This window comes from Canis aureus, chromosome 26 (genome assembly GCF_053574225.1).
Source record: "Canis aureus isolate CA01 chromosome 26, VMU_Caureus_v.1.0, whole genome shotgun sequence".
NCBI lineage: Eukaryota > Metazoa > Chordata > Mammalia > Carnivora > Canidae > Canis > Canis aureus.
Window position 1 is genome coordinate 7616240 of NC_135636.1, and position 20816 is coordinate 7637055.

The window sequence follows — 20816 nt, forward strand, 5'->3', positions numbered from 1 at the left end:
GGTGCTAGGAACCAGGGCTCAGAAATCACTGATTCCCCAGGATGACAGTGATCCCTCTGTCGAATCCTCTTTTTTACCATTTTGTGGAGGAGAATGAACCTCCATTGAAAGCTATCAAGGCCACTCATTAACCAATCTGGAAAGGTTGATGGGGAAGACACACAATCCACCTCTTCCTTGCAGGTGGGGGGAGGGGGTCGGACCACCCCTGTATCCTGGGCACCTTGGATGTGTCAGCTACCAATCTGATTCCAAAGTGGTGGTCACAGGTGTCACAGATGGAGGTGCATGGGCATCGCTGGGAAAGGCACTGGCCGAATTTCTGACCTGTAACCTGCTCCCCCTCACAGGACCTTTGCAGCCAAGTGATACTTAACAAGGTGTCCACATTCATCTGAAGAGAGTTCCCACATGCTTAACAAGACAAGTTCTTGAAAACAAAGGCAGGAGGTTTAAGCAGCTTACCTTGGTGACAGGTCCAGAGACAGAGCCTAAGACATCTGATGCAAAAAGTAACTGAAGTCTGCACTTTTTCCACAGTTAGACATAGGGGTGGCTCCCGAGCTCAGGGCCCACATCCCTCCTGCTACCCTGTAACCAGGCTGTGAGGTCTAACATGGGTATGTGGCTTCCATTTCCCTCTGCCCTCCCCGCCCACTTCCCCGCTTTTCTTTGGAGCTCAGAGAAGTCCCTAGGAAAAGGTAATGGTGACCAAAGGTAAAATATCAGAAGCAGCATCTAACTGTGATGACAGCCAGGACCATGAGAAGTCCTGTGATCTCAGTGCTAGAAAATCTGGAATCTTGCAAAACATACAGTGTCATTTCGAGGGTAGAGAGAGGAAATTGAATGTAGGGGTGCCTGACGATACAACCTATCCTGTTGCTTATGAAAAGGTTAATAAATGAATATATTGATTATTACTATATTAACAGTACCAAATTGTCTGATATACATCCAAGGGACTATAATTTCCTGTCTAATTTACTGATCTTTTGAGCCTGTCCAATTAACTATCGCAAATACACTTACCACAAACAGACTGGTGGTCACCTTCCAAACGGGTGTGTTTGCTGACTGGCTGTACTGCTCTGAGAGAAGCATCACTCTCTTGGGGCCTCATTTGTAAAATGAGGGGTCAGATAAATTCTTTCTTTTTTTTTTTTTTTTAAATACTTTCTAAGATCCCTCTGGACTTGAATTCTGTGACTTAAATGTGCAGAAGGTGATGAAAAGCCCAGGTGAGGGCTCACGCATGCTGTATCCTTCCCAAGTGCTAAAGACCTCCACCCAGGCAGAGGCCCTGCTTTCTACGGCAGCAGACTGCAAAGTGCTCACATCTGCAGAGTTCAGACTATCACCACCACCACCACTCTCTGAGGACTTTAACAGGCTCTATGCTAGGCCTCCGTGAATCCTCAAAACACCCAAAATACTGAACTTTGCAGCAACTGATTTGAACACTAATACTATCTAGGAAATAGCTCTCCAAAGACAGAAAGCTAAGTTTAATGCACCATAAGTATGTCCCTCAAGAAAAAAAAGAACTATCTCATGAGATGATTGAGCAATCTAGATATGGACTGGGAATTACATGATATTAAAAAAATTATTTATTCCAGTAGGTGAAATTGCAACATGGTGGTTTATGTAAAAATAAGAAAGTCATTAAAGCATTCTTTAATGTATTTACTTTAACAAAGGAGCTGAGGTGACTCATACTAAAAAAAAAGGTGTAATAAGAGAAAAACCACTGAAATCAATAAAAATACAGGAACAGAATATCTGAGAACAAAGAAAATTACAGTTACAATAAAAATCCTAGGTTGAAGGAACTACATTTAAGCTTAAAATTTAGCTTTACTGGGTTTTTAGAGTATTTTCTTTTAAAGAACCCCAAGTCCCCCAACATTCTGGAGAGGAAGGTAGCCCAGCATGATGCTCCCACTGATGATTAAGAAACTGGAAGATGTGGGAAAAAGAAGGAATTTGGCAGTGTCTCCAGTGGTACTTAGTGACAAGTTACTATTATGACATACCAGTAGAATCTGAGGGTCTGTTTGGACCGTTGCCATGCTGGGGGCCAGCACAGATCCAGGAGGGAAGACTGCCAATCTGTCGTTCATTAAGAACAGAAAAAGTACTGGTTTATTTTGACCTGGTGACAGCTTGTTACAAAGCAATCTCCAGAAACCTTCAAAGGATGAACCCTTGCCTGAACATACCATTCACTGCCACCCTAGGTCCCCTGGACACTGGTTTTGAGTGAATATGCCCCGCTTACCTGACAGCTGTAAGACAGAAACATCTGCTTTTTGGAATCTGTCTTCAGTGTGATTTATATTATCCTGAAGGGTAGACTGCTTCAGCAACTGATAGGCTTTTGTCTCTACAGATTTAAAAAAAGATACAGATAGCTGGATATACACATGTAAAAGAATGAATTTGGACCCTTGCTTTATACCACAGACAAAAATCAATTCAAAGTGGATTATAGACTTAAAACACAAGACCTAAGACTATTAAATCCCTGGAAGAAAACATGGCACAAAAGTTTCAGGACATTGGACTTGGCAATGATTTATTGGACGGCACCAGAAGCCTAGTTGACAAAGTTAAAAATGGACAAATAGGACTCTAACAAACTTAAAAACTACTGCATGTCAAAGGAAAAAAAATGAACAGAGTGAAAAGGCAACCTACAGAATGGCAGAAAATGATTGAAAAAACAGATTTGATTAGTGGTTAATATCGAGAATATATAAAGAACTTCTACAACTGCACAACAACAACAACAAAAATGATCCAATGAAAACATGGGGAAAGAACTTGAGCAGACATTTCTCCAAAGAAGACATACAAATGACCAATAAACACAAGAAAAGATGCTCAGAATCATTAATCATTTGGGAAATGGAATTGAAAACCACAATGAAATAGTCACATCTGACCCATCAGTATGATTAGTATCAAAACAACAGAAAATAACAAGTGTTGGCAAGGTTGCAGAAAAGTTGGAACCCTGTGCCTGGTGGTGGGAGTGTAGAATGGTGCTGTCATTCTGGAAAATACTATAGAGGTTCCCCAACAAGTTATGAAGAAAACTGCCACATGATTCAGCAATCCTACTTCTGACTATATATCCAAAAGAATTGAAAGCAGGATTTTGGATTTTTTTTTTTTTAAAGCAGGATCTTGAAGAGATACTGGCACACCCATGTTCACTGCAGCATTATTCATAATAGGCCAAGAGGCAGAAGGAACCCAAACATCCATCAACAGATAATGGACAAAACACGGCATAGACATACAACTGAATATTAAGCAGCCTTTCAAAAGAGGGAAATCCTGACACATGCTACGATATAGATGAACTTTGACGGCATTATGCTAAGTGAAATGAGCCGTCACAAAAGAATCAATATTGTATGATTCTGCTCATATAAAGTATTGAAAGTAGTCAAAATGATAGAAACAGAAAGTGGAAAGGTGGTCACTGAGGGCAAGGGGGAAGGGGAAATAGGTGTTAAATGGGTACAGTAGTTCAGTTCTGCAAGATGAAAAAGTTTCAGAGAGCTGGTGCACAACAATGTGAATATACTGACTACTACTGAACTGTACACTCAACTTGGTTAAGATGGTAAATTTAATGTTATATGTATTTTTTAAAATAATAATTAAAAAAAAAATAGAGTGACCAGACATCCCAATTTGTCCATGATGATTCAGGTTCATGCCTGTTGTCCTGGTGTAACTATGAATAGAATTCCCTTTTATTGTCAAATGTTTCCTTGTTTAGATAGTGACTTGTCTGGTCATCTAAACCAAATGCAATGTGTTGGCACAGTCTGGCTGTGTCAGAAAAAAAAACCACAAACCTGTAAAAAACACTAGAACACCGACTGGATAGTTGATGATACTGATAAATTAATATTGGTTTAGTTGTGGGGAAAAAAAAATCACATAAATACAGAATATTCTACTGTTCTCTACTACCAGAGAGAACTTTCTTAAATTCTTCATATGCCATTTACACTTTTCAAACACATGCAAATTATTTCTCAAGCTGTCACTTTTTAGAAATTCTGAAAAACAAAAAACAATTTAGTTGAACCCAGGTTTCAAGACTCACAAAGACAAGTTGTAGGAGTTCATCTAAAGTGGCCAAATTCTAGTCATTATTTTGAGTGGGTCTGGGGTAGGCTCCGCATCATAGTAAAATGGTTTCTTCTCTGGGGCCTTGCAGAAGCCACTAGAGGAACAAATCCAAGAGACAGCACTGATTTCCCTGGTCTCCTGGTCCCTCCGGAGCACTCCTGGCGCTGGAGTGCAGTGAGGGCTGAGGACAGGCTGGATGAGGGCAGGAAGATGGGGAAGACTAGGCACAGCAGGATGTGCTCAGAGGCCCACAGCTGAGAAAATCCAACCTAGGCTTATTGTAGGGACGGAGCAAAAAAGCCAAGTGCCCCAGAGGGATCAGCAGCAGCACAGACCTGGCTCAGGTCCACAGGTCCAGGATGGGGGATGGGGGACTGCACGGCTTCTAATCACATCAGTTGTGAGTTAACGTTGAGGGCAACATAAAGGACCAGAGTGACACAACCTTCCTTATCACCTCAAGTCTCAAGGATACCTGAATGAAACCGACAGCACAGACAAAATAAAAGGATTCCCGCTGTCAGCACCAGGGGCTGCATTCCTGTGTTTGCTGGCTCCATCTAAGAACTTAAGCATGAGCCCCTTATTACTGGATTAAAACTACTATCACACTGAAGAATGAAAATATAACTTCTCTTGCCCTGAGAGTCAATCAAGATAAAGATAAGTCTTGAAAATGAGCATATTTTAGAATGTTAAACATAATTAAAATAATTATATAATTAAAATATGTACAGATCAAGGCCCCTTAACTCTGAAAATAAATTCTAAGGCAACATCTTTAAACACTGCTGGGTTGTAAAATCAGTTTGAAGCACTGGAACCAGATTTGTGAAAAATTTAATACAAAAAACACCAGATGCATGCAGGATGGGAATATACTGTTTTATGTGTGTGTGTGTGTGTGTGTGTGTGTGTGTGTGTGTGTGTGTGTACACACATGGACACACACATGCTGGCCTGGGACAGAAAGTATTTCTTGTTGTAGGTTAGTCTCATTGTCCTAGGGTGGCTCCAATAGGATGGCATCATAATACTCTCCAATTAATCCTAGTGTCCATATTACTTCAGACTTGTAACATTATTTGCAGAGAGGGGAGATATTAATAAAATCAAAGACAGGGCATCTGGATTCTAAGTAGGTAAAGAATCATTATAAAGGAGAGGAGAATGTGCTGTTTTGGTTTTATTTTATTAAAAGTTTCAGCTTTTAGGATCTACGTCTAGAGCATAATGACCATATGCTATTTCTGCATTCAATTACACTTACTTGGTCTAGGAAAAGATAGTAAAGACAGACATTTAACAACAAAACAAAGGTTCCTGGCAGCTGGAGACTGGGATTGGGGTTCCTCTGGTCTATTATCTTAAGGTAAATCATTTCACTCCAGTGAGCTGGGTCTCCTGTTTCTCAGAGACTGGGAAGACATGTGCCTTTTATTTTCAGGAGAGGGTTTTTTTGTGAAAAATGGCAGGCAGGTAGCTGAAAGGTAATTTCAGATTTGGGGGGATTAAATGTTCCATCCAAATATTAGACAGTACTGATATTGTTACTGGTCTAAGTCTAGCAATGGAGAAACGTGAAGTGAGTTCACTCTTAGTGACAAAGGACCATTTCACTACTCTGGAAAGATCAGCCATTTCCATGTTCTACCCACTTTTATTCTGGTTTCCTTTCCTTTTCTCTCTTTGTTTAAATAGAGCTATAATTGACATACAATGTTATATTAGTATTAGGTATACCACATGGTGATTTGGCATCTGTATGCACTGTGAAATGATCACCACAGTAAGTCTAGTTACCATCCATCACCTTACAGTTACTTTTTTTTTTTTTTCTTGTGATGAGGACTTTAAAGATCTATCTTCCCTTCCTTCTTAAGGGACTTGGTCTCTGTAACTGGCCTGTAGACTTTCCCTTCAAGACTGCTCCAAGTTTACTTTGAGAGATAGCTCATCTCTCCTGTTCCATTCAACCAAAGCCCAGACCCCTTCCCAACCACGGATCTTCACTGGTATGTGATCCTGAAAACTTCTGTGGGCCCTTCTCTAATTAGAGTCACTGAAGCCCACATGGACACATTTTATCTCTAGCTGCCCTTACCTGAGTGATAGAAGCTTTTGGCAAAATCAAGCTGAGGACTGCTGGACACATCACCTACCCCATCCCTACGCATGATTCCTTCAGTAGTTTAATGGCAAAATGAAGCTTAAAAGGTAATAGGGGATCCCTGGGTGGCACAGCGGTTTGGCGCCTGCCTTTGGCCCAGGGCGCGATCCTGGAGACCCAGGATCGAATCCCACGTCGGGCTCCCAGTGCATGGAGCCTGCTTCTCCCTCTGCCTATGTCTCTGCCTCTCTCTCTCTCTCTCTGTGTGACTATCATAAATAAATTAAAAAAAAAGAATTAAATGCATTCACTTGGAGGAATAAACACAAATGGAGACAGGACCAGAGACACCAGAACAGCTGGTGGAGTTGGAGTAGACAGTGCAAGCTGTTGCCTGACCATCGAGGTCTGTATTAGGGATCAGATGCTCAGAGCTGGGAGTTATTCTCCCACAGCATGTCCACATCCTTATTTTAGCGAGTAGAGCTACAACAACATATGAAAGATTGGGAGCTGACCCAAAAATGGTTTGTTAAAAAAAAAAAAAAATCAGGAGAGATTAAAGGCTACATAGCCTGTGTAGAAACAGGAGAAGGGTTCAGGTACACAGATACTGCAACAGTTGGGACAGGGTGGGACTGTAAATGCAGGCACTTTCTGGGGCCAAGTAGGTACTGCACTAAGTGACTTCAGAGGGGTAGGGTAGGGGGAATGGGAGTGCTATAGCATGCTGGAGAGCAACTGCCTCCTCCAGAGGGCACAGCTGTCCTCTGGAGACAGTCAATTGCTGCCCCGTGGGAAAGAAGGCCAGACGACTTTTTTTTTTTTTTTAAGATTTTATGTATTTATTCATGACAGACACAGAGAGAGAAAGAGGCAGAGACACAGGCAGAGAGAGAAGCAGGCTCCATGCAGGGAGCCCAACGCGGGACTTGATTCCGGGTCTCTGAGATCACATCCCGGGCGAAAGGTGGCGCTAAACCACTGAGCCACCCGGGCTGCTCGACTTCTTTTTTTTTTTTTTAAAGGCCAAACAGAACATCCTGCAACCTCCAAACTTGAAGGCGGTAAAGTTTTTTCTGTGTTGATTGTATAAGCACTGGAACCCTTAGAGAAAACCTTCAGCCAAGGAATACAAGTTCGATATTAGGAAAAGCTTTCTTTCTTTCTTTCTTTCTTTTTTTTTTTTAGGATTTTATTTATTTATTCATGATAGTCACAGAGAGAGAGAGAAAGAGAGAGAGAGAGAGAGGCAGAGACACAGGCAGAGGGAGAAGCAGGCTCCATGCACCGGGAGCCTGACGTGGGATTTGATCCTGTGTCTCCAGGATCGCGCCCTGGGCCAAAGGCAGGGCTAAACCGCTGCGCCACCCAGGGATCCCTAGGAAAAGCTTTCTTAGTTGAAAGTTGATCGAAATGTATTATCAAGGGGGGCTTACACAGCTGTGTAGAGATTTTTAAATAGACATCTATATCAAATGGACCAGGCTGCACACTCTTTGTGGAGGCAAGAGTGCAGTTTTTGCTAGAGGGCTCCAACAGTTCAGATACCCTCCTGGAATGGCTTAGAAGACTAGGATGTCAGCTTTATAGAGCGAAAAAGGCAAAGCTCAGGCACAAATTTTGTGGCAACTCAGGCCCAGGCTTTTCTGGAGGGAAGATCAGTAAAGAATCAGGCTGTTAAAAGTTGCACTGCCTTGCCCTGAAAATTTATAGTTATTTAACGAATGAATGAACAAAGGAGCAAAAGTAACAAATCTAGAGGTTCAAGTTAGTCTGCTTAAACAAGGTAGGGACAAGAGCTCACGTGGTTCCCAAGAAGAAGACTTTAGGGGCACCTGGTGGCTCAGTTGGTTGAGTGTCTTCAGCTCAGGTCATGGTCTTGGGGTCCTCCAATTGAGCCCCAGGTTGGCTCCCTGCTCAGCAGGGAGTCTGCTTCTCCCTCTCCCTACCCCTTGCCCCTGATCATACCTTTTCTCTCTTTCTCTCTCAGACAGATGGGTAAAAATCTTTAACAAGAAAAAAGAAAAAGAAAAAAAGATTTGCGTTTTCCCAACTTCAAGTTAACCTGAAGTCTGCCAGTTTACTTGGAAGGCCTGGGTGGCCCCTTACAGCTTCATTTTCCAGCCTGTGCCTTAAAACTCCAGAGAAATGCTTCCTCCTATTAACAATGTCAGACTCTCAGAAAATTATTGAGTAGTGCAAATAATTCAATAAAACAAATATTTAAAAGAATACGACTCTTTTTCATTCATTCATTCATTCATTCATTCATTCATTCTTTTTCATGTTCTGGTGTACATGCATGCTCAACTGTTCCATTCTGGATCTCTCCAGAAGCATCCACTATATACTCAAATCTACATCAAGATTTAGTTTAAAAAGTAGAAAAGAGTGGATGGAGTTTAAAACATAAAACAAGGCAAGATGGTCGGGGGTGATGGTGGTTAAATTCCACCCCTGGCTATTAATTCCAGGCCAGTGACAGACACAACAAGATAAATATATTTTTCCCTAGTTTGTTCCATAAGCTGGCCAAACCCAATCATTTGTCTTCCTGCAAAGTGGTGAGTGATCACTGAGACTGTGTTTTCCTTTTTGATATGCATTTTGTGTCTAGAAACTGGAACAGCCAGGGAAAGAAAGAGAAAACATGCTGAATAAAGGGAGGTAGGAAAGAGATGATGTTGGTGAGAAGGGGAGAGAGAAAAAGCCTCAACTTCTTATCTTCTGTTCTCTTTTATATGCAAATGTACACCTGCTAAAATACTTCTAAATTGACAAATAAGAGAAAAAGAAAATATCTGATGAACAAGTGCTTTTAACAGCCTTTTCCAAGAGCCAGATAAATGTGGGGTTCACCAGCCCTGAAGGGGTGTCTCCAGGGCTTTCGCAGAAATCCCTCAAGAAAAAAGGGAAGAGCTGGGCCAGGAAAAGGAATAACAAAAGGGGATGCAAACAATACTATCATTCTGGCTAGGAAAAAATGACCTTGAACTGACAAAGAACTGGGTAGCCTCGAGTACAGGAAGATAATTACTATTTCTGTATGAAGTGTGCAGTAATTTTAAAACGAAATTTGAAAAGTATTTTCCATCCTCGGAGTTTCCCAGTGCTGTTACCCTTCACACATGTCTACACCCATTCAATTACCCCCTAATGCTGTGCTAGATGTGTGGCTGATTCTGGCAAACCAAGTCATATTTACCAAAGAAAATAAAAATTGTGATAAGTATTTCTAAAATTAATTATAAGGATTATCGCTTAAAATCCAGAAATCATTTGTCTAATAATCTGTTCAAATGAAAATGAGAGAATATTAGGATAGGAGTGCTTCCATGACCAGAAAATACAGAAAACTCATCTGTATTTAGGATTTTTTAAATTGAAGGCCACAAGTGTTTGTGAAGGTGAGACACACAGGTTGGATCCATAACGAGAATTGCCTTTCATGTCCAGATTTTCTGCAATACATCCCACTCCACCAGTCATCCTGGGCCCATAAATCTATCACCAAGAAGAGGGCCAATGCATACAGAAGAGACGAAAGAAAGCCTAATCCAGATGAGTTGCCTGGAGCTGCTTCAGAAAATAAGTATTTACATTACATTCTTAATTTCTTTTTTTTTTTTTCTCCACCTAGGGCTTTTTTTTTTTTTTTTTAATTATTGGAATTCGATTTGCCAACATATAGTAGCACCATTCTTAATTTCTATGGGGCAATTCAACAATTACACCTGAAAATAAATGGCAGGTTTGTAACTGTCCTTTAACATTTCAAAACCAAACCAAAACACCTCTTCACATGTAAATTTATATAGCCCTAGTGCCTGCCACTTCACACAGTTCAGTCCTGGGAGGTGGGTGTTCAACTCTGAAAGTAGGGAATCTTCAACTTTTCAAAGATGGAGTAATCTGATCAGGAAGCTGTATTTTATTGGCACACAACACAGGATTTTTAGCAGCTTTGTATGCAATGATTTATATGAGAAGAATCAGAAATAAAGACAGTAAATATTATCATCATCATTTAGATTAGGGCCTGGAATAATCACTGTATAAGATGACCTGGGTGCTAGAAATATAAAATATGCAGAAATCCCTCCTCATCCACTGTAGTGGGTTGCAAAGTATCTCCCCGCACCCACCTCCTGCCAGGCTTATGTTAACCTAGAATCTCAGAATATGATCTTTGGAAACAGGTTCCTTGTAGGTGTAATTAGTTATGGACCTTAAGATGAAGTCATCCTTGATTTATGGTGACCCTTATATCCAGTGACTGGGGTCCTGGTAGGAAGGAGAGCAAACAGAGAAACAGAAAAGGTAGCAGCGTGAACACGGGACAGAGACTGGAGTTACCAGAAGCTGGAGCAGGCATGGAGGGGTTCAGAAGGAGCACAGCCCTGCTGACACTCTGATTTTAGACTTCTAGCATCCAGAACTGTGAGAGAATACATTTCTGTTGTTTTAAGTTTGTGGTACTTAGTTGTAGCAGCCCTGGAAAAATAATACACTCCCTGAGCCACCATTTTATTGAAATATCTAAAGCCCAATCCCTTTTCTTCCTTTCTCTTCACTTGGGTCTCCTGTGTAAAATGAGGGTGTTTCACTAGATGACCCACAAGGGCTCTCTCAGCTTTGAGACCCCCCCCCCCCCCGCTCAGTGGTTCTCAAACCTCGGGAGTCACCTGGGTATCTAGAAGACTGATACCCAGCCCTCCCACCCCACCCCCAGAGGTTCTGATGTAACTGGTCAAAGGTGTGGCTGGGGTATGGACATGTTTAAAAGCCTGCATGGGATGCTACGGCACAACTACAGAGGAGAATTTCTCTGGGCACTTAAGGAGTTGGTTTTCTTGAACATGGGAGCATCCAATCAAGAGCACTCTCTGGATAGATGCCTTTCATTCTTTACTAACCACTTTAAATCACCACCACCACCCTCAATGTCATGAGAGAGGAATGCTTTCCTGTAGCAAGCAGTAGGCAGTAGGCCCCACCAGTGAAGCACCAGCAGTCTAACCCCTGCCACAGGGAGAGGACCCTATGGACTGCAGTGGACAATCCAGCAGCACATGGTGGCTTCCTTGGTTTTGCATGAGTTGGGTGCTCCTGGTCCCAAGTATAACAGGTAACAACATGTCTTTGCATGATTCTTGTACATTTCTGGGACAGGACAAGCAAGACACAGTCTTGGAAAAGGCTCAGTAGAGGTGTTATGCTGTGGTTCTCCCACCACCAAAAGTTGTGACTGCAGTCTTTTCTCCCAGGATAAATCTAGTCACCAATGACAACTTGGCTGTTGTAGATTTCCAGCCCTTTTGCAGTGTGATAAAAAACTCAAGTAATCATGTTTTGGGAAGCACTGCCCAGAACCCTAAGTGGCAACCTTCAAATCTATGCTGACCTCCCACAAAGCTTTTAAATGGACGTACCTTAGTATGACCTTGAATATTTCAGCTTCCAAAGAATATCAGTGAGAAATGGCACAGTCAGGCAACCACTTTCAACACAGCTTGACCAAGAGAATTGGTGTTAAAAGAATGAGAGGCTGAATGGACATTCTTAGAGGCTTAATCCTCTTGAGATAAAAGCTAAGAGGCCTTTTCACATGGAGCTTAAGGAGATGAGTTTTGCCAGGATGGGCACGTGGGTGGGAAAAGTACTGGTGGAGTGAATGACTGCAAGAGATATTATTCTGGCCTGAATCAACAAGCATTAAGGAAACTCCTTAATACTCTCATTTTTATTCATTCGTTTGACAAGATGAGTGCCCACTGTGTGCCGGACACTATTAGGTGATGGGTTTTTTTTGACATTTAGCATTAGCTGCATCACTTGATACAACGGAAACTCACCTCTTAAAGGTAAATTTGGTGTGAATACAAATAAAATTGCCAATGTAGGAGATTTTACCTAGGGGTATAAGTAGTTCAGAGGGACACTTTCTCTCATCAGCTAGGTAAGCATCACTTTAATCCCAAGCCTAAATTTTTCAGGGAAACGCTGACCTGAATAGCCTATCATCCACGTGTGGTCTCAGGCCTAACTGCACTCTTTACTAAGGGCAGACCTCTGGTACAACCTGTACTTGGAAATCCTTGCAAGCTGCCCACCTCTCTAGGCCTAACAAAAGGAAAAGGAAAGGTATGGCTTTGCTCATTAAGCTCTCAAAGTGTCCTTGCTGAGCTCATCTTTTATTGGGCCATACACTGACATTTCACTGATGTAGCCATCCTGATACACTTGCCTCTGTCAAACAAAAATAGTGGTAGAATGGAAAGAGGTCAAGGCTTAAATTTTGAAGTTTGAGTTCAAGATCCAATACCTTAGCTAGCTATATGGCTTTGAGCAGGAATCTTAACCTTTCTAGGTTTCTGTTGGACTGTGTGTAGAACAAGTTACTGATATTTATGCCCCACAGGCTATTATGAAAATTGGAGGGGACAGAGGCTTTAATGAGGGCAGGGCCGCAGGCTTTTGCTATCCTGGTATTTCCACATGCAGCCCAAGTAAAGGTGCAGCAGACATGCAGATGATATACTATTTATTATATACAGAAAACCACACATTCAGAGGCATTCAAATTAATCCTTGCTTCCTATCTGGATTCTTTAGTTTGAACAGCCTGACTAATGAAAGGAGTAGCCTGTTAACAATGGCAGATCATACAGGCTGTGTGTGGGGGCTGGGGTGTAGGGAAGGATTTCTGTGTAAATTTTTGCACAGACTGTGGGAGCCAGAATCATGAGACTCAGACTCACACTCTCCCAGATGATGATCAACAAAGCAGATGCTTTTCAGAGTGACAGCAAATTTGTTAAGGATGAGCCCCTCTGTCAGGAAAACCTATGTTTGGGAGTGATAAGCAAATAAAGGAAAAAAAAAATAAATGAGAATGTTGGCACAGTTGATTCCTTTACTATGGACTGAGAATCACAGACTCCCAGCATTTAAAGGAATGTTAGTGTTCCCAGGAACAGAAATTCCTTCCATAGTGCCCCTCTAGGGAGCGGGTTCCTGCTGGGGTGCAACCAGCCAGCAGCTGGAAGACACTCACCTTGTTTTTGCCGGAATGAAGAGCCAGAAAGTTCTTCCATGACCAACGCTGAATTCCTTCCTTGCAACACTCACATACAGGCCTCCTCCCCACAAGCTACACGCTATAGTTATTGATAAATGTTTGGTATGTGGCAGCCCCACAAATACTTACAGATAGCTTCTGTGCCTTTTTTGGGTTAAACTTCCCCAGGACCCTTGTCATTCTGAATACAGTGTCACTTCAGGGCCTCCCACCCATTCTACCCCGCTTCCTGCATTTTGCCTCAGCCTCTGTCTTTACTGTACCTCTCCTGAGATGGCTGTAAAGCACATAATGTCACACAGAGGACCCACACCGAAGAGGAGTGCTTTGAACTGTTACATGTTACTACTGTAACCTGCTGGTCATCAATTTGGGGAGCAGCTTTAACATATAACTTTCAATCATAACATCATCTGGGTTTAGTTATGCTAAAGCAGCCCAACATCTATAACATAAAGCAATTTCATCCACGAGGGATGTTCCCACAAAAAGAAACTGCAGGAAAATGCTGAAGATAAATTTAGACTATTGAGAAAATTGATGTCCTCATTAGACTTAGGGTTTTTTGGTTTTGTTTGTTTGTTTGTTTTTAGGGGACAGGGACAAAAGGAAAGTGAGAGACAGAATCCCAAGCAGGCTCTATGCCCAGCATGAAGCCCAATGGGGGGGGGGGGGGCCTCAATCTCACACCCCTGAGGTCGTGACCTGAGCTGAAATCAAGAGTCAGACGCTTAACTGACTGAGCCATCCAGGCACCCCTAGACTTAAGGATTTATTTTATTTTTTTAAGATTTTATTTATTTATTCATAGACACACACACACACACACACACACACACACAGAGCGAGAGAGTGAGAGAGAGAGGCAGAGACACAGGCAGAGGGAGAAGCAGGCTCCACGCAGGGAGCCCGATGCGGAACTCGATCCTGGGTGTCCAGGATCACACCCCGGGCTGTAGGCGGCGCCAAAGTGCTGTGCCACGGGGGCTGCCCGACTTAAGGATTTACTAAACATTCAACATATATGTGTGCATATTTACATTTCCCAAAATGTGTCCCACAGAATATTAACTGTTGGCCATTTATAGGAAAGATTCCATTTTCAGATGGAAAATAAGTTATTTGAAACTCTAGGTTCACACTTTTAAATGGTGCATTTACTTTAAATTGTAAAAGTCTAATAGGCCGCAGCACACTGTGCTGGCTATAGAGAGAAAGAGGGGTCACGTTGGGTTGGGTCCAAAATACATATTTCTCAAAGTATCTTCCAGGTGGAGCACTGCACAGAACAGACCGGGGAAATGCTGCAACCGTCCAGCCACCCTTGTGACAGCACACCACAGGAAGACTCGCCTGGTGATCAGGCACCGTGCAGTGTCCTCAACCTGTGCATGAGCACTCATAGGCAGAGATGGGTAGCCTCCACCAAGGAGACATCCAGGAATCACTTCATCAACTCCTGCTAGTTATTCCTCTCTAACCTTTTTTTTCATGGGACTAATTAGAAGTTCCTAAAATATCATGAAACTCTCCTTAAGATACCTTTTTGATAAAGTAAACATCTTTCTGGATTCGAACCACTGAGTTTTCAACCATTGGAAATTTCTTGCAGAACCTAATTTAGTGGTACTACAGGAAGTGTTGTCGATGAGGAATTATGCAGCACAGGGCTCGGGTTGGTCTCATTCTCAAGTGCCTACTGCAACTCAGCAGGTAGCGTTCATGTATTGAGTATGTAGTACACAGTTGGCACTTTCACACAATCTCATTTCAACTTTAAGACAAACTTGCCAGGTAGTAACTTGTCTGCTTTCCCAGTTCAAAGGCTCAGAAGGGTGGAGAAATAGAGCAATGAGTAAAGAGCTCACATAGACAACCGATGCCAAAGCCAAGGGACAGCCACCATATATCCTCAACTTCCAGAGGGCAGCCTCTGGAATATTCCTTTTCTTTGGAATACTGTAGAAAGAATGTAGCTCATACAACAAGAAAGCCTCAACAAAATTATTATGAAGGGAGAGGTGGACTCTAACTTAAATCAAATGACACACTTGCCCTAACTCTACCAAAGGCCAAATCTCCAAATAATTATGCCAAAAGACATAAATATTTAATAAAAAGGTGATGGTCAAGAACTTGGGTGTTAAACTAATACAATGTTATATGACAATTATATCTCACAAAATAGTGGGGGGAAAAAAGAACTTCAGAGCAAAGTAACTTCAGTGACCTGTGCCACAATAGTGGTCCTTAAGCAGGGTCAAGGTCCCTGAGACCCTCGAACATTAACTTCATGGAGGTCCGGCAAATGGGGAGTACAGAAGAGAATGTGGTAACCAGGACAGAACTGGCAATGCTCTAACAAAGTCATTGGCTTTGAAAAGGTTTTTTGTTTTGTGTGTGTTTTTTTCCCCCAAGTTAATTTAGTCTAGTACTTAACTATCTCTTCTATTTTAAAGGAAGTCTATGGAAAATACTATCTGCATTAATTTGGGGGAGAGTCAACTACTTGCAAGGGATGATTAGAAAGAATACCGGAGAAGTAAGAATGGGCAACTGGGTCATTTCCTGGTTTCTACCCAATAAGTTTTTGTCATTTTAACTGAAATAAATTCAGAGGTCATTAGATCTTCTGCATTCAAAGATAAATTGCAAAGGAAAAGCATCCAAATAACTTCTTGGTTATTTGCAGCTTGGGATATCTACACTTCTATTAATAAAAAAATAAAGAAGAGACTCTAACAGAGTTTTTCTCAAAGTGAAGAATAAAAATGCAATAAACTATGTCACTGGGAAAACGCTGAAAAGAAAAGAAAACCTCTGTATTTTGGGGTGAAATATTATCTGATGCAGAATATATACAATAATTGCTCTACTATATACTCCTTTTTCAAAACCAGAGTTCATCACAGAAACATGGGTTTAAAAAATTAATCATCAGGCCATGAATTGTACTGCCATAAAAGAAAGCCATTCTTTTCTGCTTATAAACAACAAAACGACCACATATGCAGATGCATGCCTCAGTACCTCGGTGCAACGGTGTATTTACTTGTATAAATATTTAAAGTCAGACCTTTGAATTTCTAATAAAGTAGTACACCACTTTACAAAATAAGGTACTAGTAAATTTAGATGTACGACAAATAGAACTCTGTTCAGAATACTAATTGCTGCTGTTGATATTCTAAAACCAGAAAAAATAATGATACTGAGATTCTATCGAAATAAGCCTAACACTTATACAGAAATCTTAATAGGTCTTGATGAAACCTTACTGTTAAATTGTTAAATTATCAGATGAGCTAACCACCTCCTATTTTTGGTTAGTTTTAAGTTATTGGAGGTACAAGGAAAGCTTCCTGTCTGGCACTTCCCCCACCCCTTATTTTAATGATACACATTCAATTATTACAGGCAAGAAAAGAGTAACATCACAAATATCTGTAGTTTGCCATATAATGACTGGGTGTTCCCCATGGAGACTGACCTTGTCATCCAGATGCAGGTGCTGAAAGGCTATGTGATGGCAGTGTTCACATGTGTAAATGTATGAGTGATTATGAAGAATTCAATAGACACGGTTATTTTCCACTTTAGTTTATGTTAAACGTAAGCTTGCACATTTGGCTCTTAGGATTAATCGCCTGCTTCAGTGCGTAGCTGTTGAATATCCTTGCTCTTAGTGGAGTCCACAAACCACTAACCTACAAGGTTCTGGTTACATGATAAGGTTGAATCCCATTTGAAACTCACTGATGACCGTAACTTTACCTGTGATCGGGATCTTCGCTGCCATGCTTTCTTCCCTGCTTTCACCTCCACAGTCACTGGAAATTTCTAAAAAAAGGAACACATGATGATAAAAGTGTATCTCAAGGCTATATTTATGGAGTAGACCTTTGTTCGCCTTTTTTTTAAACTGCCGTTCCTTTTATTTTCATTGCCTCCCCATATTCCTTTCTGTGGCTTAGTTTATTTTTTTGTCTAAAACAGTATTGTTTCCTAAGGAAACTTACTCAAAATCTAAGGTATCTCTATGTCACCTTCAAGCAAAATACTGTAGTCTGACATCTATCAAATTCAAATAGGGCTTAAAACAAGTGAGCTCCAAATTCTGCAAGAGTATACTGACTTCTCAGTATGTCCTGAGCAACTCATGGCTGTCTTAGAAATGTCATTACAGCAGTTTACTGACAGGCCTTAACAGAACTAAAATAATCATAATCTCCAGAAAATAAAAATTGGCTATGAAGTTTGCCGGGCATAAACTTGTTGATTCTTAGTCATCAGTTGAAACTTTTATAAGGTTCCATTACAGTTGGGATGCCTGGGTGGCTCAGCGGTTGAGCATCTGCCTTTGGTTCAGGGCATGATCCCGGAGTCCTGGGATTGAGTCCTGCATCAGGTTCCCCACAGGAAGCCTGCTTCTCCCTCTGCCTGTGTCTCTGCCTCTCTCTTTCTCTCTGTGTCTCTCATGAATAAATAAATCTTAAAAAAAAGTTCCATTACAATTAAAAAGAATTTTTACAAATTATGAGTAAATTTTATGAAGTGATATCAAAAACTCCATGGTATTTTATGGAATCACTTTAATGGAATCACTTTCATCTTTGTCACATGATCAAAATGATCTACTGCCAAGAGATTCATTTTGCTAAGATTTCATTACTTATAAAAACTTATTAGAGAGGCACTAGGTGGCTCAATCAGTTAAGCGCCGGACTTTGAGTCAGGTCATGATTTCGGAGGTCCTGGAACCTGTGTCTGGCTCCCCACTCAGCAGGGAATCCGCTTCTCCCTTTCTCTCTGCCTCTTCCTACCCCCTGGCTTGTGCTCTCTCTCTCCAATAAATAAATAAAATCTTAAAAAAAACCTTATCGGAAATTCAGCAGAACTGCAGATCTATGATTAGGTTTTCCATTCCTGATAGACTAAATGAAAACAAATATATTTCCTAAAAGGTGGTATAAAACAAAGAACATATCATGCATATTAAAATCAGAGGTATTCTATGGTCAGCTTAATTTTATAGGTATACCTCGAGAAAGAGGGTGTTGCACTGACTCTGAATGCATGTTTTCTGTGGACAGAATTTATAGCAAGAGTTACCTTGTTCCTTTATATGAACACTGTTGAGCCATGCAGCAGGTTTTTCTTCCTTTATTCCACTATTGTCATTCAGAATAGATGGCAAGCTGCAGGATGATTCATTACTATGAATAGCTGACCTACCGTCACACTCTTCTGTAAGGGCTTTTTTCAATAAGGCTGCTGCCTACAGTGTTTAGAAGAAAGCACAAAGAAATAAAAACAAACTCTAACTGCATTACCCTTGGTCTTGAAAACCCAGCCTTCAAATGTAATTTTAGGTTAAGCTTTACTTAGGATTTAATTTGCTTCCTGACATTTAACTGAAATTAAAATGTCTTTGAGATGAGACAACATCTGATTATTTTCCAGCATAATTTCTTTACAACAACTCACACTTGCAGTGATACCTTCTTTGAGGACTTACAGAATGCAGAAGTGTTCTTTGACTCGTGAAGTATGTTTATGAGATGTGACCACCACCATTAATCTGGGCTAGTTTATCTAAGACTTATCTTTCATTACATGAATCTGTTTTTCAGGCACTGAAGACAGTTTGAAATGAATGTGACCTTGAGATATCTCCATCTTTCTTGAAATGACCCCTGAACTTCCCCAAAATGATATTATAGAAAAACTTGTGGCTGAGAAGGTTACACTAAAGCAAAAAGAGAGCTAAACTTATTCTAAATCAATCCTCAATCAATGATAAATAAAGATACTCTGCACTTTGCCCCTCAGTCTGCTGGGAACTCAGGAAGCTGGCCTGCCACACTACCTATCTATTTTCCAAGGGCCCTGAACTGTCTTACTCCTATCACCTCATGTCTCATGGGCAGACAGGTGGGTACAGCTTTCATCATGGCCAACTTGAGAGGTGGAGAGCAAGTGGCAATTAACAGGACAAGTTAATACTCATGTCTTTCATTTCCAAGTCAGTACTCTCCTCCTGAGAAACACAAAGATGCTGGTAACAAGAGGTAATCAAGAGAGTAACCTTCCAGGGTGTATATCTTCTTTTACTTCTTACTTGGAATTGGTGACTTGCCCAGGCTTTTGGCAGTGAAAACCTAGGCGGTGGTACCAACTTAGCTATCACTAGTATCTGATGACAGGAGCAAATACAGGGCGGTATCCAACCCAACCTCGAGAAAGAGGGTGTTTCTGTGGAAAACGAACATGAGACTCTACAAGTTGATATGAAGAGTGGACTTAATAAAGCCTCCCAAGTCATCTTCAGTCTAAGTGCAAAGGAGCAACACCATTACTATCTAGGGAATAACAGGAAACAGAATAAACTTTCCTTGTGATTAACATGAAAGAAAGTGAAGATACCCCAAAAGGGAGAATCACTGAGGCAGAATATGGGAGATCTAGCCTTGTGAGTTTGGCCTGGAACATACTTTGAAGTCACTGCCATGGACCTTGACATCCCTGTAAGGCTCTTGCCCTCTGCCCTCCCTAGGACCAGCTGGCCTTTTGGACTCTTGCCTATCCTAGGGGCTACAGCAGCTGATTAGAAGGTATTTAAAGAGTTCTACTCTCCTTGGCCAAGGGACTTGGCATCAAGTTAGACTTACAGCCAAGACCTGTCTGTGGTCCACTTCTAGTAACCAGGAGCTTTTCCTCCATTTGTTTAAATCAGTCCTAGATTTTATTCCAATTGTGGTAACACTCTGTTGGGATGATGTGACATCTATCCCTGCTTCCACAGACTAGGGTTCAGGTATAAAAGTCCTGCCTCCAAAGCTCAGGCCAGGGCTGGTTCCCATCACTGGCTGCCATAGTGCCCCACACAGAGCTGCCTTCATGGATCATTGCACTGCACCTGTTTCTAGGATCTGTCTAGGAAGAGAGGTATGAAGAGTAGGACCACGTCCTTGAACTGCCATCTCTCAGCTGTCAGTATGATCTCTGGACCATCCTGGCATGTCTCATTTCTAGATCTCCACTCATCCTGATCTAGTCTCTTCCCACAGAGAGCTAAGCTCCAATTCTGTGTGCCCAATAATCCTGGCTATGTGAAAAGCATTTTAGAATATGAACAAAAAGAACCGGCCCAGATTCTGGCCAGTTCTGTAATCTTCTTTTTCTAATAGAAAAAACTCCAAATATCTGAGAGCCTCAAAGATGTACTTTTTCCACATCTTGCCTTATGTAATGGTTATAAGTAATAATTTCTTGGCATGAATTCATAATAGCCTCTGTCTTAACACACATCTTAAGAATAAAATTGTTCAAGGACTGTTGAAGCTTCCTGCACTTTGTGCTGTAGAATTTGCTGACAATGGAAACTGGGGTTGCCAGTGACTCAGATTACTTCTCAATAGGCCCTCAGGGATGACACACAATTTATCTCACAGCTTTGCACAT

At 41.3% G+C, this 20816-nt stretch overlaps 1 protein-coding gene across 8 annotated transcripts in view; it reads right to left on the bottom strand.

Annotated features, from left to right (window-relative positions):
* Positions 1 to 20816, bottom strand: part of KIZ (kizuna centrosomal protein) — a 131508-nt gene that overhangs the window by 13367 nt on the left and 97325 nt on the right. For 7 of the 8 annotated variants that reach the window (XM_077871979.1, XM_077871978.1, XM_077871980.1 and 4 more), the window contains 3 exons: positions 18465 to 18630; positions 17127 to 17192; positions 2285 to 2389 (listed from right to left, as the gene is read on the bottom strand). In XM_077871979.1, the coding sequence (XP_077728105.1) occupies positions 2285 to 2389; positions 17127 to 17192; positions 18465 to 18630 (337 nt within the window). The remainder of the gene's footprint in view (positions 1 to 2284; positions 2390 to 17126; positions 17193 to 18464; positions 18631 to 20816) is intronic. The other variant, XR_013364706.1, reaches the window with a different exon arrangement.